The following is a 27,162-nucleotide window of genomic DNA, read 5'->3' on the forward strand; positions in this document are numbered from 1 at the left end:
CTCAGATAGATGGCCACAATGATTAGCCTCTTTGAACTAGATTGAAGGCAGGTACATTGAGAAGTTTGGCCTTCTTGAGAGAACTGATACTTTTATGGCCCTAGCATTAATTCTCCTCTCCTGCATTTTGTTCCTTTGTGCTGTTCTCAGTAATGTATTAGCAGAAAACTGCTAATGACCCTTCCAAAATTAAGCCAAGCATTCAGAGTAGATCTTAAAATTAAATGCAAGTACAAATGGGTATTGTTCATCGTCTTCTGGCTTTTAAGTGTTGTTCCATCTAAACACCTTTTAGGTGGAATTGATTCATCCTCCTAAAAATAGATGATGCAGATATTGCATCATCACAGGTGTGAAAGCAAGCAAGGTTGGATAATTAAATCATCTTACTTCTAACAGTGCTGAAACACATTTATTAATATTAATACAGACTAATTTCATGCTCTAATAAATTGATCCCAGTAGATTTATGTTTGTTTGGGGCACAGATGAAAAATCATTGAGGGTCTGGAAAAAGTGGCCTGCGTCAGTGTTTCCCGGTAGTCTACCATATAATTCAGTTCAGTATCTATTCAATTTCTGCCATTGTTCATCTGGCAACCTTCACACTCTTAACCTGTCTGGTTAGAAGAGATTTGGCTATAAAATGTAGAGTACTACTTGTAGTCAAGTTAAGTATGGGATCTCAGTCAGTTTGTTTGTCTATTGCTGTCTTCAATAATATGCCTGTTTCATATGCTTATTTTGTGTTCTGTGAACTTTTTATGTCTGGTTGCTTAGTTGCTTATCTGTCCTCCATCTATGAAGCAGAAATCTGTAACCTGCTTCCCCTGCCTAATCTGACCATCTTTTAATGCTTCTGTCCATTGCAGTAAAGGATTAAATTAGGATCAGTCTCCACAAGGTTGATCACAGACCTGTTTCATCCTCACACCTTCACGGTCCCATATTGAACCTGGCCTTGTAAATCCTAGGACTGTAAAATTGCAAAATGAATTTAAATGCACTCAAACTTGGCCTTGCTCCCAGTTCTCTCTCTGTCTTCACATTATATGAACAGTACTGTGATTATACTTTCAGTTGCTTGCTAGATTTAAAAGAAAATTTAGATTTAAGTGTTCCCACAATTAATAGTAGCTAAGTGAGAACGTTTTAGTGCTTGTGTGTTTGAGATCCCTAAATCTGTAAAAGTAGGTTGGTTAGTTAGATTTTTTTTTTTTTTATTATTGCTATATGTTTCCAACACAGGTGCCTATGAAAAGTTTAGGTCACAGGAATCTCTTTCTGTACAATAGATGAATCTCATATAGAAACATCAGCCTCCGTCAAGAAATAATACATAAATACATACATAAGCAAAATGCATAGTCAGCTGTTTTTAAACCTTGTAGTACTAGCATAGAGTCTGTGGTATCTCTGTCCAGATGGTAGTACTGAAAACAAACTAAAAATGGGCTGAGAGGTTTCCCTCAGGATGTTTTGTGCTCTGATCAGACAGTGTGTTTTATAAAGGCGGTCCAAATGTGAAAGTTGTAAGTAGTCAGTATTTCAGCTGTCTTCACAATTCACAATAGGGCCTTGTTCTCAGAACTTGCTATGCACCAAACCATACTGTAATACAGTAAGTTAACTAATCCCTACAATACAGCTATAGAAACCATCTGGGCTATTAGTACCCAGAAGAAAACTTCTAAGTCTCCTCAGAAATTACATCCGCTGTTGAGATATGTAAACCTAGATATTTTAAGTGTTTTCAACCTCTATGCTCTCACCATTTACTATAAGAGCTGTGTGAGCAATATATTGTGTATTCACAGTGGGACCCTGCACCATGCCGTGAGTACTGTGAATTTGTCATTCTTCAATTAATTATCTGTTAATCATTATTGAAGTTTTGGCCTGAAATTATTGTATATTGGGGGGCCTGCCCCTCAACAACCTTGCATATCTGGCAATAAAATTGTACTCCTAGGTAATAAGAGATCCTGCTTTAAGCATCCTCGGAACACAATTGTCAAGCTATAATCCTTGTCCCATTAACCATTCTGTTGACCACAACAGGACCTCTTGCAACTTGACAAATTACAGGCATTACACCTTTCCTTCTTTTTCTGAGTTTCTTTTGTCATTCAGTAAAATATCCATATGCACTAAAAGAGCCATTAGTCAAATATGAGCTTCCAAATTGTTTTAACTAAGAAACACTGTATGCTGAATATAGTTCTTCAGTAGGGAGGCTTGAGAGATCTCTGCCCACTGACTCTGCCATTCCTCCTTTCTTTTGTGTCCCTCTAAAAGTCTATTTGGATTCAAGACACATAAACTCATGCTTCAGCCTCTGTCTGGGTGTTTCTGCCTGGGTTTTATCTCTGTTTTTAGCAATCCATTTTGTTTCTCCATATGGCATCATTGTTGAGATAAATACTTTTTGGGTATTTCTGTGTGAGTGAGATTTTGTGCACGTATGTGTCTTTAGTGCTTCCTTTTGCCAACACTGCCAGCAGATACTGAGGATCTTGTCCTTCCTTACATAGGATACTCTTTTTTAACTCTAGTTCACCTCACTGATGAAGGATTTAATGTAAATGTTAATAGTATGATAAATTGCCCCCTGACCTCAGTTTCTTTCTGTCTTTCCCACTGGAGCTCTTTGTGTGCTGAATTCTAACCCTCCATCATTGTGTGTGTGCATGCATGTGCTTGTGCTTGTGCACGCGCGTTTGTGCGTGTGCATGTGTGTGTGTGCGCACGCACGTCTTTTGTGTTCGCGTGTGCCTGTTTGTCTGTTTGCCTGTTTGTTTGTCCGTGTGTGCACATGTCTGCCTGTCTGTGTACCTGTGTCTGTGTGTGTCTTAGGTCGTGACCCGGGGCTGTGAGACCACAGAGATGACTCTGCGCCGGAATGGCATTGGACAGCTGGGCTTCCATGTGAATTTTGAAGGCATCGTGGCCGACGTGGAAGCCTTCGGCTACGCATGGAAAGCCGGCCTACGGCAGGGCAGCCGGCTTGTAGAGATCTGCAAAGTGGCTGTGGCCACACTCACCCATGAGCAAATGATTGACCTGCTGCGCACTTCCATCACCGTCAAAGTGGTCATTATCCAGCCTCATGAAGACGGTACTCCCAGAAGGTGCTAAGTTCTTTCTCCTCTTTCTCCATTTTTTTCCCCTCACTGTATGGATAAGCTACAACACTCCTGTTCCTGTCAGACGTTCTCTAGTGTTCTGGAAGCTCTTTAAAGTGTCTTGAAGAGCTCTGGCATGCCACTTGTTTGCTTGCTATAATCCTTCTACTGTTAGCATTCCACTGAAAAATAAAAGCTCATAAAGTGGTGCGTGGCATGCCTGTTTGTTTGTCTTTTTGAATCTCTGTGTGCCTTTACTGCCTCACAGGCTGACAGAAAACAGATGAGTGCTTTTGTACCAATGAGTGTGTGTTTCAGTGGGTGAGGCATCACACCAGCTAGGCTGGGGCAGAACGAACATGGGTTTTTCTGCTGACAGTCTGAATGTGGGGTGCTTGATTAATAGAACCTTTTTGTGCTGTCTGGCTTTGTACAGACCAGTTTTGTGGCTTTATTCTTTCTCTTGTTTGGTCAGTTGGTGTTATATATTTTCCTGTTCTCTTGTATACTTTAAGGGCTTAATCAAAAGAGCTGATATGGTACAGCCATGGAGTATGTTAGGCTACATAGTAAGGGAGTTTCTTTACTTCATCATGAGCAAGAATGCATAGGAGGAAAAAATAAAGGCTGCTGTCCATACAGATCATCTCCAGTCATGGCACTGATGTTTCCAGTATGTTCTCCGTTATGTCAACTATAATGAGACCCTCTTAGGCCAGTCATGTGATGATGCGTAAAGACACCCTTATAATCTGAGTTCACCGAGCACTAACACAAATCAAATGAACCACTACTGTACCCAAAGGCGTAGTTTATTACACCATCTTGTTGAACTCCTGGATCCAACACATTATTAGATTCTGAGAACATTATTAGATTCACTCATCCAGTAACTTGGATAGCCTTACCCACACTGGTTCACATGCTTGCAAGAACACACATGCCAAAAAACATGTTTTTCTTTTCAGGCCTTTGGCTGGAGGCCAGTGCAGAATCTTGCAGATCCTTTGATTTGTCTCTTCTTGCTTTACATTTAAAAAAGGAAAGGAAAAAATACAGCATCTTCAGTTCCACTTCCATTAACTCAAGACAAAAGAATTTGTGGGAGATGATTGGCCCTGACTCACTAATGGCTAGACGCACAAAACAAGACCTGGGAGCAGCTCCGTTGGATAAGAGATGTCTGCCCACACCCAATGTACCAATTAATGCATGCTATGCTACAGGCTCTGTTTTCAGTACTCGGAAATGGCCTATCTGTGACTGTGATTTCTGATTGGACAGATAAAGCTTCATTGACTTACACAGTTTATCTGTCCTCCTAGCATTCTAAGATGCCCTCTGTGCACAGTACCTCTTTCAGATTAGACTTTTTTTTTTTTTTTTTTACTTAAACAGAGGCCTCCCTTATACTCCCTTAGTGTTGTTTTAGTTTTTTTTCTTCTTCAAAATACCAGTTGTAAGCTGTGAATAAGTAATTTCTGTTCCTTAAATGAAAGAAATTAAGTCTTTAATATCTCACTTTTACTGTTTTAGTGTGTTTCTTCAGTATATTTATGAAGACCTTAATGCCTTTTTTAAGGCTATGCAGTGGTCCATCTAGAATAAAATGAGCTATGGATCTAATATTGGCCTGACCCAGAAAATCTATTTATTTACACAGGAGTAGCAGGAGGTGATCTTAAATTCATGCAGTTTGGGAGCCCTTTCCTTTATTACTATACTGAGAGATTTAATCTACTTAAAGTACGCACTTATTGCACAAACTAAATAATAATACATATATAAGTATTTGTAAAAATAAAAATAATAGAGTGTATAAGGCTGAACTGTATCAATTTTTGCATTTGCACACAGCACATGTGCAGTTTTCTAGCCATGTTTTTATTAATGGGAGTGTTGTTGCAGGTGGAGTTGAATGTAGGTGAGTTTGCCTTTGCCTTCAGTGAATAAGTGCTAAAGTAACTATAGAATTTCTAAATCTTCCATAGTTACTGTGTGTAAGTCCCAACCACTGCATTATTTTAGACATCTTTAAAGTGAATTATTAACTTATTTTTAAATGCTCATTAATTATGTTTTTGCCATTGATGGACTAATCTTATTGATGTGCCTTTTGCAGTTTGCTTGTCTATCTTAGATAGAAATGAAGGCTCAAATAATGATATTAATAATAATAAGTTCAATTTCTTTACCATGATGGTGAAGAAAAAAAAACCAATAAAAAAATAAAATTGACAAATTGACAAAACACAATAATTAACAAATACGGATAAGAAAAGAGGTATGTTTTAAGTTGAGATTTGAAGGAAAGAGTGTGGAGCAGAGATGGAGAGATTGTGGTAAAGTGTTCTATAGTTTTGGGGCCATGATACTAAATGATCTGCCTCCTACAGACACCAGTCTAAACTTGGGGATGGAGAGGAGGCCTGCATTAGAGGACTGAAGTGTATGGGTGGGGCAGTAAGGGTGTAAGAGTTGAGCTAGATAGGGAGGTGCAAGACTGTGCAGAGTTTTGTATGCAAGGAGGAGGATTTTAAACTGAATGTGTCCAGGGACGGGGAGCCAGCGTAGTTGATGTAGACTTAGGAGTGATGTAGACTGGTTTCTTTTATGTAAGATGATTATGTAAGATGATTCTTGCGGCTGAGTTTTGGACATATTGAAGTGAGCAGATGGTTTTGTTAGGGATGCCAATGAAGAGAGTTACAGTAATCAAGATGATTGATGAAGGTGATGAAGGCATGAACCAAGGTCTGAGCATCATGTGTGGAGAGCATGGGCCTAAGCCTAGCAATATTACACAGGTGAAAAAGGGCATTTTGACCAGGGACTTGACATAGGGTTCAAAAGAGAGAGAAAAGTCAAAGAGTACACCACGTTTCCTAACCGTGGATAAGGAACTGATTAAGATACCGTCCAGATATAATTTAAGATTGGAGAATTTTGATATTTTGGAATTCAGGCCAATAAGTAGAAATTCTGTTTGATCAGAATTGAGTTTTAAGAAGTTTATGTTTATCTACTGCTTGACATCTTGGATACAGGAGAGTAAACCAGGAGGTGGTTGGGCATGTGTTAGCCTTGGTGTTAATATAGATCTGAGTGTCATCCGCATAACAGTGGAAATGAAGACCATGCCTGCGGATAATCTGAGCAAGGGGTAGCATATAGATAATGAACAGGAGAGGGCCAAGGACAGATCCCTGGGGAACACCTTGAGTGACAGTAGCAATGCGCAATTTGTGTTTACCTAAAACAACATAATGTGTTCTATTAGAAATATAGGGTGAGAACCATTCAAGAACCGTGTTAGTAATGTCAGTGGTTGAGAGACGGGCAATGAGTACGTTATGATTAATTGTGTCAAATGCAGAACTTAAATCTAGAAGGAGGAGAATACTCAGGTCACCAGAATCAGCAGAGAGAAGAAGATCATTTAGATCATGTAAGAGGGCTGTCTTAGTGCTGTGCATAGGATGGAAACCAAATTGAGAAGGTTCAAATAGAGCCTGTGTATTTAAGAAAGACCGCAGTTGAGAAACTACAACGTTTTCTAATACCATGGCCAGAAAGGGGAGATTGGAAATGGGCTGGAAAGATCAAGAAGTGCAGCATTTAATCAAGGTTTTATAAGAATGGGAGTGATAGCTGAGGTTTTGAGAGCTGAAGGAACACAACCTGAAGTAAGGGATGCATTAATCAGATGACAGATGGGAGTAGAAATAGCAGAAGGACACTTCTTAAGAAGAGTAGTGGGGGCAGGATCAAGTTGTCAGGGAGAGGAATTAGATTTTGTTATAATCTCCGAGATTAGGGAAGCAGGGGTGAGAAGGGTGTCCCCATAATTGGATGTAGGGAGAGCAGATGGAAAAAGCTGGTTAATTTTGGTTATTTTTTTTCATTAAAGAATCTAAGAAAACCTTTGCATTGTTCAACAGCACCAGATAAAGAGGAAGATGGAGGCTGAAGGATCTTCTTAATAGTGGAAAAGAGAGTTTTGGGCTTATGTCTGGGACCATTGATAGAGGAAATGGTGTGAGCGGGCAGTATTTAGAGCTGACCTATAATTGAGCATATGGTCAGAATAGGCTACTTTATAAACAGTGAGACCAGTTATCTTATAGAGGTGTTCAAGGCGCCGACCTTTTGGTTTTCAGGGTATGTAACTCAGGGGTAAACCATGGAGAACAACAACCAGAGGGAACCTGCCTGGACTTGAGAGGTGCTACCTGTTCAAGTAGCTCAGAGATGGAAATGTTATATATAGAGAGAGAATATATCACGAGAGGACAGTTTTGAAACAGACATCAGGGGAGAGGAGTAGAGGTGAGCAGAGAAATTCAGAGTGTCAACAGCTTTGATATTATGGAAAAAGATGAGGGACTTGGTGGACTGAGGGTAGCAATGGCTTCAATAAGTTTATGATCAGAGATACCAACTAGCGATCCATCTAAGACAGAAGAGCAGATTAAATCTAATGTGTGACCATGAGAGTAGGTAGAAAAATCAATATGTTGAGTGAGAGAAAAATACTCAAGCACGGATAGGAATTCAAGCATGGATAGGAATGCACTGGCCAGAGTGAGTTCACTGAATTCTGACAGAAAGTCTGAAGATGTTCTGGGTGGTTATTATATTATATTAACAAAAACAGTAATGGTAAGGAAACAGTTAGCTTCAACACCAAATATTCAAATGAGGTTACCTCATGAAAGGTACAGGCAGAAACATTAAGAGTGTTATTATAGACCACCACCTTTTCCCTGGGTTCTGGGCTTAGCCAAATAATTATGGGCACTGGGTGTTTGTAAATTGAGATGTAAGTACTCCTCAGGTTGCTGCCAAGTCTCAATAAGAGAGAATAAGTCAACTTTGTTTTGCATAATAAGATCGTGGCATATGGAGGCTTTATCCGTGAGGGAGCGACAGTTTAGCAATGCAAAGTTAAGTTTATTAGTTGTTTAGTTTTCCCAAGGGGGCTGGGAGACGGTGCGAGGGAGAGGGCAAAGAAAATCAAAGTTAATTCTCTGGGCGCAGGAGGGGGGACTTGTTGGTGTCATCCATTTGTCCAGAAAACAGGAATAGCAGACTCAGATGAGTGGTAAGTAGAGAACAGAGGTCTGTAGGAATATAACGGGGGTGGTGAGCAGTGCCAAGTGACTGGCATAGAATGTAGGTGGAAATGTCCAGGTGATAGGGGGGACAGAACCTGCGGAGTTGTAATGGCGTGTATTGGAGCAGCATAGCCCAGTAGTAACAGGCAGGTAGGCCAGCCATGAACACTCCAAGGCAAAAAATGGAAAAAAAGCTACTGCATACAACCAAAAAAGATCATGGCAGATCTTTATTGACACAGTCCACATCGGTAGAAAAAGCCGTGGCCAGTGCGACTCGGACCTGTGTACCATGCTACGTTAGCCATCCTGCTATACCAATCAACAACCAGCCCAAGAACAGCAAGGACACACTTTGCAACCAAACATATCCAGGTGCTGACAGCCAACAACTTCAAAGAGTGGTTAAAAACTCACCCAATAAAGAGGCAGCCAAAGTGAAGGTTAGTAGGGAGAGAGCTCGCAGCAGGAAGGCAGGTAAGGTTGAGACACACCCACACAGAACATAAACCAAAAAAAAAGAAAAATAATCAAATGATTGTCTGTGAAAGAAAAACATAGCAGCAAAAAGTAAAAGATCCGGCGAGAAGCAGTAGCAACAAACACCCCGAGCGTACTCCCACCTGAGTCCATGTGATCAATCAATACAAATGAGAGGTACTTCTAAGTTGTTACTAAAAATGGCTGTCAGCACAGGTCTATGGATGTTTTTTTGACAAACTATTTGCAGTTCTCTTCTTTGAAGCCAGGCTTTTTTAACTAATCAATTACAGCTCTGCTCTTGTGACTTTACACTTCATGATGTTGATATTGATGGTCCATATTCAGAGTAACGTCCTCCAATGAAACACTGACAGTGCATTTCACCTATCCCTTATCATGACTTTTTCTCTCAATCTTCTCCCTTGCCTTGCTTTTGCAAGAACTTTCAAAATCTGATTTCATATTAAACTATATCTTTGTGTTTGTGACCATACAGGAGTTTCTGTATCCAACATTTATGTTGTTCTAGTGATATATTTTAATGAAAGACTTCTGGACCTGTGGTACGGGCACTTAACCTTGTAAAACATCAGATATGCTAATTATTAATCCTCACAGCTGTGCAATCTTGTACAGTGCTATTTATTAGTATAGTAGAACAATTTAGTAAATTTGTTTGATTAATCTGATGTTACACAGTCATAGAAACTGACAAAAATACAAGACATTTAAGATACGAACATGAAAATTTTCTCGCATGAGACGCATTTGATTTAATAGCACCCTTTTTCTTTAGAGTATGTAATGAGTAATTAATAGCAGTAACTGATGATGCTCTTGCAAGTACCATGACAATAACTTATAAGCTTATATATATCAAGGTAATTTAACCTGTTCATGTGTAAAAACACAAATGTGCTTAACTAAGCATACTGATTAAAATCAGTAAAATAATATATTTGCCTATTCACCTTAGCTTTGAAGACTGAAATCAGAAATGACAGAAATGAAAATATTTTGTTGACACATTAGCAGTATGGTATGCTTGTGACATGCTGTAGCAGCTTCTGTTTTCATGAGAGAGAGAGAGAGAAAGATTCTTGGCAGGCAATGGTAGAAAAGAGCCCTCTAAATCTGGACCTCTAAAGCAACCTCTGGTCTGATTGAAGCTAAGAGACTACTGGTTGACTATGGGTGTGAATGTTCCCCCACTCTCTCTCCTTCTCCTGGCTTTTCCATCAGCTCTTTGGTGTGAGCCAAGCGTTGGCCCTCCTGCAAAATTTTACTTCATGGTAACTCTAAGCTGTTCTCGTGGAAGGGAATATGTCTTTAAATCAATTGGAAAGCAAATTCTAACAAAAAACTGAGCTTTTGTAAAACTGAAATAGATGTTGTTTAACTCAAGTTACCAGGTAGACAGAATCTAGTGAAGACAGACTGCAGGTTGCCATTTGTTCTCAATTCCTTACTGCAATGGGTGGGGGGAATTCTTATTTCAGGCAAATGTAGACAAGAGATGGATTGCTTTGTGTGATCAGGAAAGAGGCCAAACGGTCGTGGAGAGTATTTAAGCAGCTGAGACCTTTTTTTTAACCTGTACTAAAGTTAAGGATGTGTGGCAAAACGGCTTGAGGGACGCACGCTTAATCTGTTTAATGACCATGTTAGCTGACTCACTAAAAAGGCCATTAATTAAGTGCTTAATTTGTTTTTATGATGTCCTTGACATTCTTTTAATTTGTTAAAAAAAACAACAACAAAAAAAAAACACCTGGATGAACAATTGTGAATATGGCGAAATCCTGTATATAATTAATTAGGTTAGTTTAGCTTTTTACTGTTTTGATTTGTGCAGCTCTTGTGCAGTACTACCTATTATATCCCACTGCCCAGTAAGTGAAATCTAATCATGGTTTACTCAGCACTTCCACTCTGCAGATTTTAATTAGGTTAAATTAGGTTAATTAGGTTAAATAGATTTACAAATGTCCTGCCTTTTGTGACTGTCATTCAGTATAATGACGCTAACTTAAGAGGAGGTTAGTGTTTGGCTGCTCTCTGGTCATCACTGTGTGCAGGCTGCTCTCTGGTCATCACTGTGTGTACTCTTAAATGTCTGAATGATCATGGTATCCAACTGCACGTGGAACATGGGCTGTGCATCTGTGTCCATGTGTTTGTGCATGCGAATGTGCACACACGTCTCTGTGTGCATGTGTTTGTAAGTGTGCCTATGTGTACATTTATATATCTGTGATAACTGTAGAAATCCAACTAGGCTCATTTCAATTAGGTAAGCTTTCATAAACAAAGTACGTCTTTTCAAGGCTGGACACATAATGAACCGGGACCTGAGCTGTCAATGTCCCAAAACAGTCAGGCACTGATTCTCTCTAATGTCTTGTCCTCAGTTCTATATGCCTCCCCATTAAATTAGTCAAGAGTGGATCCAGATGGGTTTTGAGGCTGAATGTGTACAACTGAGGCCCCAGAAGCATTCTCTCTGGTTAAGCAGACAGAAAAGGAAGATATAATGGCCAAGTTATTTAACACCCCTTTAGCCCCTTTAGCCCAAACCTGTAGCATACAATAGTATAAGAAAACCCCAGGTCTGGGCTCAAGAGCTACTGTAGCCTGGAGAGCAGAACAGGCTCAGAATGGTGCTTAAGCAGACATTTCAGCCTCCACTGGGGAGGTCTGTCTTGCCCATGCAAGCACAATTCTCATTCCTTTGTTTTGACATGGAGACTAAGCTGTGTGTAAGTGTCTGTGTGGCTGTGCATGTGTGTAGATGCAGGAATTTCAAGGGTTTCCTCTATTTTAAAAAGGGGAAAAAAAATACAACTCTAGAGGGGAATGTTTTTGTTTGAATAATGTAGCATTCCTTACAGATTTATAAAGGACTTTTCAGACATTAGCCTGGTACCTCTCCTTATACACAACAATGTCAGGTATAAACCAAGAGACAGAGAGACCATAGGGAAATGGCTGATAAATAAAGCTCAATTTAAAACTCTTTCCTGTGGATTAGAAGACTACCTGTATGAATAATCTCATTTTTTGGGCTCTATTGATTATCCCTGCCACCTCCCCCAGTGCTTTTGGCAAAATGTTTGATTAACCTAAGTGCTAACATGACTTTAGACTTCCCTTTTTCATGTAATTATATACATCCTTTGTCCATAACTGAATTACCCCACCTTCTTAGTGCTTCAGTCAACAGTGCCCACATTAATGTGATCTTACATTACATTAGACCTGCTCTGGTTAAATACTGTTTTGTTAAGATTAGCAAAGTTACCACTTTTCATAACTGAATTCCTCTGAAATGGGAATTGCACTTTTTTATTTCAGGGGTTGTTCAGAGCTATACCGCATTCCCATGGTGGAGTACAAACTGGATAGCGAGGGCACACCCTGTGAGTATAAGACTCCATTCAGGAGGAATACCACCTGGCACCGGGTGCCCACCACTCCGGCTGGGCAGCCCCTTTCTCGAGGCTCACCTACTCAGGGCCCCGAGCGCGGGCATTGCCAGGCCGTTCTCCAACACAGCCAGACCTCCATGCCACGCAGCACATCTTTTGACAGGAAAGCGCATGATGGCTCCAGGTATTCCCTTAGCTTTCCTCATTCTTTTCACCTTTGTGTGTCTGGTGTTCCATTTTCATTAGCCTCTCCTTTTAACCATTTTGCCACAAATCTACTTTTTTGTAAATATGTTCCTCCCATTTTGTTTATACATCTTTATGAACCAGCCTTGAAAATTGTGCCATAGATTAAGTTAAACTGCATGAAACAAAAACAACAAAAAAAAGAAAAAAAGAAAAAGGAGAGATAACATAAGAAATGCAATTTCACAATAAATGTCTTCATATTATATGTTCATTTACATATAAATTGTTCTTTCACATAATCCAATTCACCTGATCCTTCAGAAGGACAGAAGGATATCGCTACGAAGCCATCAAATGTCTGTCAGTGAAGTTTGAAGTCAATTTTTCATGCATTTTGAAATATTGACTACAGCTTTTTTTATTGCATGCAAAACAAAAATAGAATTAAGACAATGGAAGCTGATTTTCCTGCCTCAGCACTTTACCACCTCTCAGTCTTTTTTTATTATTCAAATTCCATTTGTGGCAATAAGGAGCTTTCTCATAATACAAGGTCTGTCATGGTCAGCACCAAAGAGACTGTAGTAATAAAGCTTTTATTTTATATATATATATATATATATATATAAATATAAATAAAAATCACTTATTTTCTAATTCACCAACACACTGGTAGCATTGCTGTAATGAACGAACATTATGCAGAGAAGGGATTTCCACAGAGCAATGCACAAGAACATTTTATATGTATGTAACTAACAAAGAACTGCAGGGGTCCTTTGTGTGCAGACAGGCGTTTTTGTATGTGTGTGAGACAGACAGTAAAAGCTCAGTCGTACCATTGTGCTGTGAGCAGTTGGTCAAGCGGTAGACTGCTACATTGGAACAGTATTCACACATTCGCCCCAGTCATTTGGGATTTGATGTGCTCAAGTTCACATCATGAAAACCGAAACATAATTTCTCCAGCAAGGCTTTGCACTCTGTGGAATGTAGTAGAAGGTGAATGAGCAAGGGAGGATTCCTCCCGCTTTCTTTCATGCACTTCATTTTTTATGCATCTAAATCAAAAAACACATTGTAGAAATAGTGAATCTTACTGTGTAATACACTTAGGTCTTTGTTTACTAAAGGTTTAGTAAAAAAGTTTATATGCAAAAACAACCTGCAAAAAATCTGTCCAACCTGATCTATTAACAGTCAAATCAAACCAAAATGTATTTATATAGTGCTTTTTACAACTGATGTTGATACAAAGTAGCTTTACAAATGTCCAAGTCCAATCCCCCAGTGAGCAAGTCAAGGGCAACAGTGTTCAATAATTATGTAATCACAACTGATTTCTGTCATTTTCCAGAAATAAATTCATGGATTGCATATGCCATCCAGTATTAGCCTCATCTATTACTGGTGCTTCTGAAGGGGTGACAGTATCTTAAGAGTAGTTGTGTTTAGTCCAGGCTGGTTGCTTATTATTCATGGGAAGAGAATGGATTTAATTGCTACAGATTGTCTCCCCCTCTTCTCTCTTTGATCTCTATGCATCTCTGAAGAATGATGCAGGATATAGAAAACCCACAGATCTCCTGCAGTAAGGGAGAGGTGAGTCAACACTACCGTAGCTCACCCAGTAACCAGTCATCGTCCAGCGACCCAGGGCCATGCGGTAGCACCACTTGGAGCCAACAGCTAGGAAATGATGGGTAAGATGCATGCACACACACACACACACACACACACACACACACACACACACACACACACAAACACACACACACACACTCTCTCTCTCACTCTGCTATTCCTGAAACAGAGTTTGACCTTGTGATTCAGAGAGAACCAAGGGGTTTTGCCCTAGACCATAATCAGTTTTCTTTTTTTTTTTCACAAATGTCTTATAAGTCTTATAATTGAGGTTTCACAAATTTCTGATGTATCATGGTGACTAAGCTTCAGTTATTCACAAAATCTGAATCTGTTTTAAAGTCCAGGTTAAAAGCTCTGAAACATGTGGCATGCTTTCTGAACTTGCGAGGTCACATGTTACGAAAGAGCTGGGAGAGCTTAAAGAATATGACGAGCAGCGTAGACAGAGAACTTGCTCACCTAAAAACACTAGTATGTACAGATAATGATCATGAGTAATGACCCCAGATTAAACACTGCTTTGTATATAATAACTGTTATTTTAATAGCATTTATTTTAGGATTGCCTTTATTACGATGCATATTTAAATTTGTACACTTAACACAATGTGCATGCTTAACAACATGTTATGTAAACCTGACATGCTTTTCTGTATTTAACACATTTTTCGCAAACAAGACATTGCTGTTTTACCTCCTGTGCTGCCTAATGCTTAGCACATCTATAGCATTCTCTCCCTGAATTTCCTAAAGCACCATTAGTGTCAATGCAGTCTAAAAATACAGTGCAGTCAGAGCTCATGTATCAGAATCTGATATGATTCTTGTTAAGTGAATGAATTCTTAAGACTACTGTTAAATATGAATCTGCATGCTAAAGGGTTAATGGAGTCTGACCTTAGCTACTCTGCTCCTCCTGCAGAAGCCAGTCGCCTACACTGCATGAACGTTCATCTGAAGCCCAACGCATGCTGGGAGATGGTGAGGTGTTGCGAGAGAGAGAGCACACACTGGAGAGAGCATGCTCTGCAGGTGAGCCAGAGTCAGTGGCCAAATGGCTCCCTTCCTTTCCCATGCTGTGCACAGTGTAGCATTTAAGAGCCTTTCTCTACATATGTCAAGTGGATAGCCATAAGCCATTTGGGGTATTCTGTGACTGTTACAGAAGAGATCTGGAAGAGTAGTTACTTTTCCTACGTGAAGGACAGTTCTGGAGAAATTGCACTGTTTTTAGTGCCCTTTTTTGTGAGTTTTGTGGAGATCCATTGTAGTCATTAGTCATTAGTCCTCTGTTTTCCCACAGCCCTCCTTTCCTCACTGCCTTCTTTCATTTTCTTCCTGCTCCAGAGGCCAAGTGGCACAGCCATTCCTCAAAGATCCTCAACTCTCTGAAAGAAAGAGGCAAGGACTCGCCAAGCAAGCTCGCCCGAGTGAGTGTCCTTCGATCAGGGGTTGTAAACTGTACAGCATTGGTGCATGTGGTGCAGTTTGATGTCCTTGTTGCAGCTTGGTCTTGTTGAAATGTTGAAATGTTGAAAGTAAATGGTATACATTTGTGTTGAGTCCATGGAAATTATCTGCTGAGTTTTTTTGTGTTTTTTTTAGGGATCTCAAGGGGGTGGAAGGTTAACTCATCACCCTGGTTGAAATAACATGTGTACACAGGGCCTCTGTGTAGTGTACACACACACACACACACACACACACACACACACACACACACACACACACACACACACACACACACAAGAATAGCTGTCAGATAGTATTGGCTTCACTCTGATTAATGAATGGAGATAAGGTCAGTGTGCCCTTGGTGCTGCTGGGCAGAAGTAAACTACAGTCTAAACTAGTGTCAGGCCTCAATATTTCATTCATTGGGTCACTTCTGCACTCTGTAGGTGTTCTTACGTGTCTGTCTATGTCTGGCTTTTTTTCCTCTCCTCCTATACACACTAGTATTAGTCAATATCTCAATTAGACCTTCAGTTCAACATTTTACAAGCCTCCATATGATGAATGCTAGAGCAGAAAGCATTCTTGGCCTCGTGAGGAACAGAAGGGGAGAATGAGAGAGAGAGAAGAGAGAGAGAAGGAGATAGGGAGAAGAGAGAGGGAGCGAGAGATATGTGTTATGGAAACACCTAAGGTGCCCTAGCAGAAAAAATAATGAGAATGTGTCTTATTGGTGTATGTTCCCAAACTAAGAAGTCTCATCATTAACGGGGTGATTTAAAACACAGCAGGCCATATATTCTTGGAGAGGTACAGAGTGCTATTTGTTAAGTGTCCAACTGTTGAATTATTATGTCTACTGTTTCAACTACAATTACCGAAGGATTTTGGAATTTGCATACATTGCTAATGGCAAATTTGCTTTTTAGCTTACAGTAAATTTTGCTGGACTTGTACTGTAGTTTTCTGCAGAAGTAAATTTAAATAAGCTCTTAAAATAGACTAATGAAGCTGCCACAGATTATAAAAGAATGATCATTCACAGTAATTACAGACAATTTTTACCTTATTCAGAAGTTATAAATATAAGGCCACAAGAAATCACCTTTGGACAATTAGAGAATGATGCTCCAAAATGGTATATTTCTACATAAAATTTTAGTGTAGATAGATACAATTATTTTTTAATCACTTTAAGCTCCCTACCTAATGGTGCCATTGAAATTCATAACTCAAATTCAAAAATCATAAGTTGATTATAAGAAATATATGAATCCTTACATAGCCAACTGCAGACACAAACAAATCCTTACACAACAGACAATAATGTTATGTTAAAACCCAACTTTAATATCAGAGATTAAGGTATGTGTATTTGTCTCTCTCTCTCTCTGTGTGTGTGTGTGTGTGTGTGTGTGTGTGTGTGTGTGTGTGTGTGTGTGTGTGTGTGTGTGTGTGTGTGTGTGTGTGTGCGTGCGTGCGTGCGTGCCTGCGTGCGCATGTGCATGAATGTGTGTGCATACACAGGGTGTAGATAAGAGGTCCAGCCACTCTAGTAGCAACACTCTGTCCAGCAGTGCCTCCAGCAATAACAGTGAAGAGAAGCACTTTGGCTCGGGTGACCTGATGGACCCAGAAATGCTGGGCCTCACGTATATCAAAGGTGCTTCCACAGACAGTGGAATAGACACAGCCCCTTGCTGTGTGCAATCTCCAGCCCTGGGGGTGGCAGCCGCTGCTGTGGCCCGTATAGTGCTCCAGGAACGGGGAGGTGTGGAGCAGGTGCACCCCTGGCTGACTGATCATCCAGAGGACACTGGCAAAGATGAGGAACACAACAAGCTCTACCTTCCCCAGAGCTATGCTGCAGTGCTAGCAGCTGAACACTCCACCAAAGACTGCAGCATGGGAGATCTGACAGAAATTGCTTCACATTCAAGGTGAGAGAGACAGAGAAAGGCAGATATTTGCTGCTGTTTTAGTATAGCTGTAGCATAAGGGTTCATTGCATCAGAGCTCTATTATTGATTTTGCATTGGATATTTTTAAGGCCATTGATTAGGCTACAAGCCAGATTGCAGCAGTATAATGCACACAGCCCCCCAAGGCCAGCAATCCAGTGTGAAAACCTAAAACCCACATGCATCTTTGCATGCTGAAATTATTGATCTGAAGAGGGAACACTGTGGCTCCTGCAGAGTATACCCTTTATAGAATGAGAGGAGGAAGAAAAAAGTGGGAGTCCTCCCTTCATTCCAAATCCACCCACCCAGCAGTCTGTCTCCCAATAGGTGGTGGTGTGATTAAAGCAGCTCAGGATTCCTGGTAAAGGCATGACCTCCACCTTGTTAGGTTCGGTGTCAGGTACAATTGCTGTTTGGGGCTTTGTGTGTGCGTGTGTATGTGTACATACGTATGCTTGTGCGATTGTGAGCAGGGATTCATGCCCCCTTGATTGCAAAGGCTTGATTCCAAATGGCTAGATCTATGGCAAATATTCCCACACAATGCACTACAGCCAGTTTGGATGTTTTCTTAAAAAATGCATTAGCTCTGGAATTGCAGATGAAGGTTTAAAGGGATATTTATGCATTTGTGAGTCCTTTTTGAAATGATTAGGAGGGACAGACACCTATCATTCTAATGCATCTTCAGTTGGCTCTTAAAACTGAATTTATTGAGGTCATGTCATTTGGAGCTTTGTGTACCCTTGTGAGAGAAATGCTAAGCTGCACAGTGATCCAAAGCCAATAACCAAAATGAACACCATCAGTTGTTTTTATATGTACAATTTTTGCTTCTAATAATATTTAATAAAATGCTTTACATACACAGATTGTTAAATCTTTTATACACAACTTAGCATAAGACTCAACTACTTAATGTATGTTCCCTGGTCTGGGCTGGGCTGGCCAATGGTTCTCACCACTCCAGAAGCCCTCTGGCCCATGGCTCCAAACACAGCTCATCTCCAGAGTTATCCAGGGCCCAGGCTTGCTTACACAACTCCCAGGACCCTGGGCCCAGCATTGAAGTCCACAAACATGGCCTCATCAGGGGGGCAGAGGAAAGATCCAGCCCAGATGAGCCCCAAAATCTGTCTGATTGTGGGTGAGTGGAGTCAGCACCACTGTACTCTTACATTTCATTATATCACTTGTGGAGCATTATCAGATTATTGTGGGCTGTTTTTTTTTTTTTTTTACTAGACTGCCTAATCAACATATTTCAATTCAAACATACTCAAAATTCCTGACAGCTAAAAGACTAACTACAAAAAACTGCAAACTGTAGATCAAAATCCTTTCAGCCCAGAATTTCTTTTGCTTATCCTGCCAAATGAAGTTTAAGGCGTTAAGTACAGCAGAAGCTGGGTTGCTTGCTTTATTCTCAGGTACTGATTAAAGTTGTCAGTTCTATTTTAAATTGGCTCCATAACAGGCTAGACATGATACACTTGACATATATTGCTTCTCATTATTACGGGGTGTTGAGAATCTCATACCTGGCAGACTTTCCCAATGTGGGTTTTCACAGGGATAGCCAAAGTAAAAGCAAAAGAAAAGAGAATCTCTTTCATTTAGCCAAAGAGTATTTGCTCTGGCTCTAACATTTCAGGCTTACCTGCTCCCCTTAGCATGTAGTGATGTGGATTCTAGTGTTCAGATACATGAGGATGACATGATGGATGGTTCCTTTATCACAACAAAGACACTAAATCTGTTTGAGGTGGAAGGGGTGCACATGCCCACATGTGCATAAAACTTGCTTGTTCAACTACTCAGTAACTTTATTTTGGGTGTGAAATTTACAGTTTAGGCACTGTGTGATTGATGGTGTGCTCTAAAACAATTTTTTTCTATTGTTATGAAAAGGAACAGTAATGCCGTTAGCACCATCTTTGTTTGTTTATTGCTTTTGTATCACTTTGGGTAACGTTCCCTACAGACAAATGTCCCAATATTGTTCAGTTATTGCCATGCCTTAATGAAGGTTTTCTTTCCCCTCCACTTGCACAGCTATATTTATCATTATACTGTGTACATGTACCTCTTGGTAAATGAGCTGCAAACTGATTCTTCATTCATTTGTTGGGATTCTTTTCATTAGAGAAGGAGCCAAGAGCTTTTTAACTTTGCCTTTGTAAAGACTGGATTAGAAGTCCAGGTACATGGACTTTTACTCAATGCTCTGTGCCCCATCTGTCTTTGTGGTGACCTTTGTCCTCTGACCTTAGGCCTTACTCCCCTGCTCATGGCATCAAGATGTTCTGTGCTCTCTGAATCACCTATGGGATAAAACATAGCTCTGGCTCCATGATTTTGACTTTTCTGTGAGGTCATTGTCTTCATTCCACCCTCCCGCCCCAGAAGCCGGAAGTCCTATTTCTCCCTGTGTTGTTTTGTTAGCCCCAGATTTGGCCTTCAGTGATCTTTTACATACACACACAAACAAAAAACAAACATCCTTTCTAAGAGACATGCATACATGTACCAGCAGAGACCAAAAGGTCAATGTAGTGTGTGTAGTGGCTGCTACACTACTGCTGTAAAAGGAGAGCAGTGTTATCACTGAACACAAAGTGAATTTCAGTGTCAACACTTGCTAACCTTTACAGTAATGAATTTCAATTGTAATGTTCATGTACTGTGTCAAGTTTTTCTCAGAGATTGTAGAGCTCTCCTTAAGATTCTTGTGAATGAAACAGTAGGTGTTGTACATATGTTTGGTTGTAGTTCATTTTAGGTTGGGCTCAATCATGGTGACATTTGTGTTTTTGTGCAGCCTTGCAGCCATTTAACACCCTGCAAATACCACACAGTGTAGCAATTTTGATACTTTTGATGAATTGTCAGTTACAGTTGGTACATTTACTTAGGAGCACCACCCTGATTAACAGGGAAATTGTACTAATGTTAATTAATTAATTTATGGCCAATAATTCAGTCTCAACCCATGAAAGTCACCAATTCAATACGTGATTATTTCTCATTTACCAATCATTATAATATCGCTCTGGGCTCATAGACATAATTAATCAAGTTTATTGAAAAAGCAGAGATAAGGAAAACATGCACAACACTCATTGACTAAAATTCTATTAATGATCAGGAGTGTCTAGTTCACTAGAATCATTATAATCAAAAGCCTAACAATGTAAACATGCTAAAGTTAACAAATAATTCATGGTGAATACAGATAAGCTAATAATACTAGAAATTCTCTAATAATAAATAATTAGAGAAACAAAGTAAATAGATTGGTTGACGCAATCTATGGGAGTAAACAAACAGGTAATCTACTTATCGATGAAGTCCAAAAAGGAAACCTATTAATCAACAAATTCATAATAAAAGTATGCCTACAGTCTAATAGAAGGATCAGGAAAGAAAGCCATTGTGAACAGTTAAGTGGGGAACTAATTAGAAGTTATGAGGCTGTGTCACAGGTGAGGAAAAAGTAAACTCATCTAATTTGATTAATAAACACTAAAGCTAATATTGATACCAACTGGCAACATATGAGGAAAATGTCGGCTCTTGTGACTTGCTGGTGTTTGACCCTGTCAAACAGTCTGGAGATGCATACTCATGTTCCATTGGATCATGCAAGGGAGTGTATATTTGACTTCGGGCATCGGATTAGTGTGCCAGATGTTAAGATCAGTCTTTCATCCAACTGCCTGAAAGGCAGTGAGAGTAGTTAGTGTCCTTTCTGTGAAATTGTCAGATGACTCTTAAAAAGTTCACTGATTCTTGTAGTCATTGGCATCTGGTGATGGTAAGGAGACCAGGGCTCTTAGACAGAGGAATTGGACCTTTGGCGCTGGGTCTGGTGAGAGTCACATGGGCCTTTGTGGGCAGAACTTTTCAGAAATTAGAATGGGTTCATTACCAGCAGTGTACTGGAATTCCAGTCTTGACCAGATGTTTGTGTTCAATAAGACCTGTGATGGGTCAATTCTCATGAATACACACTAACGAAAAGAAATTAGTAAGATAATAACAAAAGAAACATCAAAATTAAAATATTGTAAACTAAGATGACCTAATATTGCTAGCTACTTAGCAAGAGGTTATTGACTTGTTTAAGAAATAGAAAAAAAGCATTTGTCTCAGCTGAAGTTATGTCAGGGGGTTCTCCCCTTTGCTCCAGTCACAGTTCACATCTAGGACCAGACCAGACTAAACTGCTCAACTCGACAGACTCTTATCCCCTTCTGAGGGGGTAGAATTTGCCAATCATTTGGAATAAATGAGGACTGCCTTGGTTATGAATATTCAGTAACCTCTGTTCACGACTGGGGGAAAAGAATTTGAGATACAGGAACACAAATGCATAGGATCCACCACAAATCAATTATAAAGAAATAAAGCAATAAATAATTTTTTTTTAAGTAAGAATTGACTAATCAGTTTAATTACTTTCCTGGTTTCTAGATGTTACAAACTACTAATTTGAATATATTGTCTAATTGGTTCATATAGATTTCTGGTAAACACAACTACAAGTGAGTAACAATGTCTTTACAATATGCATGAGGTAAGCAACATACAGATGAGATAATATGAGTGAATAATACAAATTTATGACAACAGGTACTTATAAAATAACAGCAGCAAACATCATAATTTGGAGATTATATTAAAATCGCCATACATTATTGGTTGATTATTTGCCATCCTAGTAGATTTAATGGTAAGTTGTTACTCTGTCAATATGTGAGCAAAGTTGCTTGCCCTGGTAGGAATTTGAGTCTAATGGAATTTAGAGTCTTCCTTACTATACCCAGGCTGGGAAGAGCTTTTCACCTTACCATCCAGTTTATGACCCTTATTGAGAGGGAGTTGAGGGGCAGGAGCCAGGCCATCTTGATAGCTAGGTCATTTATGGCTTTGTTGCTAATCCTCAAGGCACCAGCATGTCCCAGGTCTGGTCTGTGGCCTGGGGGTGGAAGAGAGCCCCACCTTTTGACCAGATCAGAATTTCTTCAGGGGAATAATTTTTCTATCTTCACTATATCAGCAACACTCCATTCACATGGACTCCACCATGACTGTTCACTTAAAGTGAGGCTGCAGTAGCACCAGGTCATAGCACTGTAATTTCTCACCCTCTGTTTTTCTGCTTTTCCTTTCTTTGTATATACAACCTTGTCACTATGTAGGGGTCTGTTTTTAGTGCTATAAGGCTTGCTTCCAAAGAAATGTCTCACAATAAGTGTTATTATTTTGTGGTGTTTTTCTTATTTATTTAAGTCATTTTAACCATATAACAGTTCTCCTCATTAATCCCTACCTCCTCCCTTAATTCCCTACCTCCTCCCTGAATTCAATGCAGTATTTGAAAGAATTAGTGGTCATTTTTAGTCTATTATAACTTGATGCCCTTGTGTACCACTTGTTACCATGTGGATAGCTTTGCGCAATGTCTTTTTGTACAAATATTAAGAGCAGCTTTTCACCATGTAACCATTTATTGACATCAAACCATTGAAACAAGCTAAACTCTACAAAAGAAAAAGAAAAACATCATGCCATAAGTTAATCGCACTCAAAAAGGCATTTTATTTTTTGGACCATACCCATGATGTAAACAAATGTAACACATGTAAGATTCATTTAATGTATTTTAGTTGAGCTTACACTCACGTTTTTCAGAATAAAGTAATTTGAAAAAATACTGAAGAGAATCTGGAGGAGTGGCTTTGACTTTAAAAAAAGAAACTGATTGAAAGAGCCAACAGTCATTGACAATCACAACCTCATAAACATTTTGTTTTTATTTGAAAAAGCATATATCTGAATGGTGTGATAAAGAAACAGTGGAATTAATCAGAATTCTTGATTTAGTCTTTAAGTAAAACCCTTTCCAACTTGGAGTCAAGCTTTTATTTTGAATAACATATTGCATCTCTCCAACAGCAGTGTCTGTACTCTTTTGCTCTCTCAGTATGTATAAGCCCTAGTTAGCCATAATGTCCTCATAGTCACATCTAGTGACTGAGGTCACAAAGCTCTATCACTATGTTCCTGATTTTACCATCTCTCTCAGTAAACACCTAATACACCACAGCTGCCTCGCTCTCTCCTCTCTGGAGTGATTTAGATGACAAAGTACTGATAGTACTTTATACATTTTATATTTTATAAACACACTGCTTACCTCTGATCCTGAATGACCACATTTCACAGATTCTTCACAACAGGTTCATGGCTGGATGCCATTCCTTTGGTTTGTCACCCACTGACTATACCTTGTGTGACCCTGTGCCCACTGCAGACAACTGTACGTGGTGGAAGCAGCTTGCCGACTGCAGGAAGGCGAAACGGCCACAGAGGGGAGACTCCAGGCCAGCATGTCAAATGAGGAGTACCTGAAGATGATGTTGCCAGACAGCCCACTAAGGTTGAAGAGCCACAGGAAAGTAAGATGAAGCGTCACTACTAGTAAAATTTACTGTTGTTTTAATTTAATGCAGCAGCACTCAAGTAGAATGCAAGTTTTGTAAACGAACTTTAACTAAATAACTGCTATTCTAAAAGCATGGAAACTAAGACTGTGGTAATTATCTAACTTGAAAATTCATGGAGTTGGAAAATCTTGGTTTTCATTCAAAAAAGGAGTGAAGAAAGATGAGACTGTCATTGTCTATTTGAAATATGAAATGCATTATAAACACAAACCTTCTTTGGGAATAAAGAAAAATCTTTCTGCCACATTTATTTGAGGTACCTTGAATATTCAAGGTAGGTCAAAGGATTTCAATGTGATGGAGGAGAGATGAGAGGGAAAAAAAGAATAAAGAGCTTAAACAGCTGCGTGTTCTCTATACAGGGCTGCAACAAATGGCTGTTTTTGTAATTTCTCAGTCCAGTGACAAGTTCTTTCCTTTTCCCCCCCCTTCATCCCCTTTCCCCCCCAACTAATTTAAGTGCTAAACCATCTGAAGTGGGCATGTGTCTTTTCTCAGGATAAATTCATCAACATGTCTGTAAAAGGTCTGAAAAAGTGTGGTGTATTTAGGCTTTAACTACAAATCATTCTCAAAATATAATCTTAAACTAATATTTTCTGGTAGTCCTATACACATCACATTCAAAAATAGTTATTTTACTTTACTTTACTTTAGTTCCTCCCGCACTCCTTGGTGCATTGGGCAACAAGCGCTCTCCAACGGGTCCTATCCGCTGCAGTGTCTCTGGCTTGTCAATAGTTTTTAGGTCGGCGATGAAGGTTGATCTCCAGGTGGTTTTGGGTCGGCCTTGTTTTCGCTTTCCTCCTGTCGTTGTCCAGTGTACAGCTGCCTTTGAGATGCGTTTGTCTGGAAGACGTAGGAGATGACCAGCAAGGCGCATTCTGCGTTCGGTAACGATTTCTTCCAGCTTCCGCAATCCACTCCATTGAAGAACTTCCTCATTGGTAATTCTGTCCTTATACGAGATACCCAATATTTGGCGGAGGCACCGTTGATGGAAAATGTTTAGTTTCTGGGCGATCCTCTTTGTGTTCCTCTAGGTTTCACTGGCGTAAATGTGGTTGGGATGACGATCGTGGAGTACAGATGCATTTTGATTCCTGTATTTATTGTTGTTGAGGACCAGATGTGGCATAGATGCTGGAACACACCCGCCTAATAGTTATTAGATACCATAAAACAGGCATGAGAGCTAACGTACTGCAAAAAGTAGGCCTACAGATAGCTATAGTGTAAGATACTGGAATGCTGTTCAACACAGGGAAGATCATGAGCATGGCAGGATAGGACTACCCATCTCTGTGAAAGCAAAGCTGATTGTTGCCTTGACACCTTCCACATCAAGACTACTCCTCTTACTCTTAACACACACATTCATGCTGACATCTTTGTCCTGAGGTCTGTAGTGAAACCATATATTACATTAATAATCAACATGACTAATGCTTCAGCATTAATGTCAACAAAGAAGAAAATTCACAGAAATCTTGTTTATTGCCTGAATTTACCATAATATAACTGTGACATGTGCAACTGTTTCATACTAGTGGAATGGGATTTATTTCAGATATAGTGTGTTAGGTAATGGAACTGAACATTTCTGTTTGAAAGCAATAAGTGCAAGTAATGGCTTATAGTCCTTTAATATTCTGTCCATGGAAGCTGACAGGCAAGTTGCAAAAATCAAAAATACAATAATGTTTTTTGAGCTAATTTGTTCTAAAATATATTTTTCAACATTCTATGGATATAAATTGCCTCTGCTTAATGGTAAATTGCCACATTTCCAATGTAAGCAATCAGTAAACCATCTCTCTGGTATTGCACTGTGGCTTGAGTTCATATATGAGCTGTTTGAAATCTTGCTTTTTATGTGGGGGTTTTACATTTTATGGTTGAAGTTGTTTTGATGTGAGAGGATCATATGTACTCTAATCTTTTGCCGTTGCACGCAAAGCTAAGAAAAAAAATTTTTTAAAGAGTGTGCATGTGTGTGAGATGTAAAAGTATTGAGAGAAATGTGTTAGGTGTGTTTTAGTTTAGTGATGGAATTTTTTGAGTGGAATTTCTCTGAGAAATATTTTGTCTTTAAATTAATATTTTGTTTTAAATTAATTTTGTCTTCTTAATAAACATCCGACAAAAATACTTAGAATAGTGTAGCCACAAGCATAAAAGGAGTGCATCACTATAACATTCTTTATTCTAACATATAAACTATTTTAGATAAATACATTTTAGCATGATGCTACTTTTAGTCTAACTTTTCTTGCTTGTTTATATGTTTAAGTTTACATGTTCAACTGTGCAGAGAGCAAATCTGTATCTTACTTTAGAAGTAATCATGCAGTTTTTTTAAAAGCTACAATGTACTGAAATATTTTGGCATTGGAATTTCAAATCACTTGCTAGAGTTAAAATACCCACATCTTGTATTGACTTAAAATTTGTTTATTTAATTTGTTCCCTTGTGCGCAGATATTTTTTCTTGTTTTTTGTTTTTGTTTGGTTTTTGTTTGGGGGGGGCGTGTCACATAACAAGCTATAGCTATAGGATGCATCTCTCATCATGTCATTCATCTCCTTAGATCTTAATGGAACTTGTGTCAAGTAAGAATTATTCTTGTACATGGCTGAAATTGTACATTAACACAGACTTGATGCTGATTAAAGGTGCCCTAGATTGCATTTATTCAAGATTTGTAATTGTTCTCTAATGTCTATATAGTAGGTATATGACTTTGGATGGTGGAATGCCGATAATGTTGGATTTACCCCTCTTTTCAATGTCAAATGTAGAGTGAAGCATTCTCAATAAAATCTAAGATTTGAGAAACCATCTGGCATAACAACTTGACTGGGTCTTGTTAAATATGTACGTCAACCATTCCTGTTTTATTCTTCACAATATCAGCGGAAATGTCTGGGGTAGAACCTGGGCTGATGTATGCAAATTTTAGTATCGTGATTTTAAAAAGTTCATTTATATAGCTCTTTTTACAACAGATGTTGTGTCAGAACAGCTTTACATATGTCTGGGAATAAGCCCCCATAGAGCAAGCCAGAGGCAACAGTAGTGAGAAAAAGCTTCCTAAGGCTAAGAGGAAGAAACCCTGCTTTGTTTGTCTGGACTTTACATTTGAAGGAGGTAACACCACTGTTTGAGCGTCACTGTATGTCAGTTGCATGTACTGAGCTCTCCTTATTCAACTATGCTAAAGTAAATAGTTTCTCTTTCT

At 39.3% G+C, this 27,162-nt stretch overlaps 1 protein-coding gene across 7 annotated transcripts in view; it reads left to right on the forward strand.

Moving 5' to 3' along the window:
* The window catches only part of LOC113588360 (signal-induced proliferation-associated 1-like protein 2), an 80,296-nt gene that overhangs the window by 43,516 nt on the left and 9,618 nt on the right, over positions 1 to 27,162 (forward strand). For 6 of the 7 annotated variants that reach the window (XR_014126419.1, XR_014126420.1, XM_035531596.2 and 3 more), the window contains 8 exons: positions 2,857 to 3,131; positions 12,080 to 12,337; positions 13,896 to 14,045; positions 14,912 to 15,021; positions 15,337 to 15,419; positions 16,972 to 17,384; positions 18,379 to 18,555; positions 23,728 to 23,872. Coding sequence is in view for 5 of the 7 variants with exons in the window: in XM_035531596.2 (XP_035387489.1) it covers positions 2,857 to 3,131; positions 12,080 to 12,337; positions 13,896 to 14,045; positions 14,912 to 15,021; positions 15,337 to 15,419; positions 16,972 to 17,384; positions 18,379 to 18,555; positions 23,728 to 23,872 (1,611 nt within the window). In the remaining 2 variants the exon portion in view is untranslated. The remainder of the gene's footprint in view (positions 1 to 2,856; positions 3,132 to 12,079; positions 12,338 to 13,895; positions 14,046 to 14,911; positions 15,022 to 15,336; positions 15,420 to 16,971; positions 17,385 to 18,378; positions 18,556 to 23,727; positions 23,873 to 27,162) is intronic. The other variant, XM_081724455.1, reaches the window with a different exon arrangement.

This window comes from Electrophorus electricus, chromosome 12, assembly GCF_041902795.1.
Source record: "Electrophorus electricus isolate QZ-2024a chromosome 12, ASM4190279v1, whole genome shotgun sequence".
Lineage (NCBI taxonomy): Eukaryota > Metazoa > Chordata > Actinopteri > Gymnotiformes > Gymnotidae > Electrophorus > Electrophorus electricus.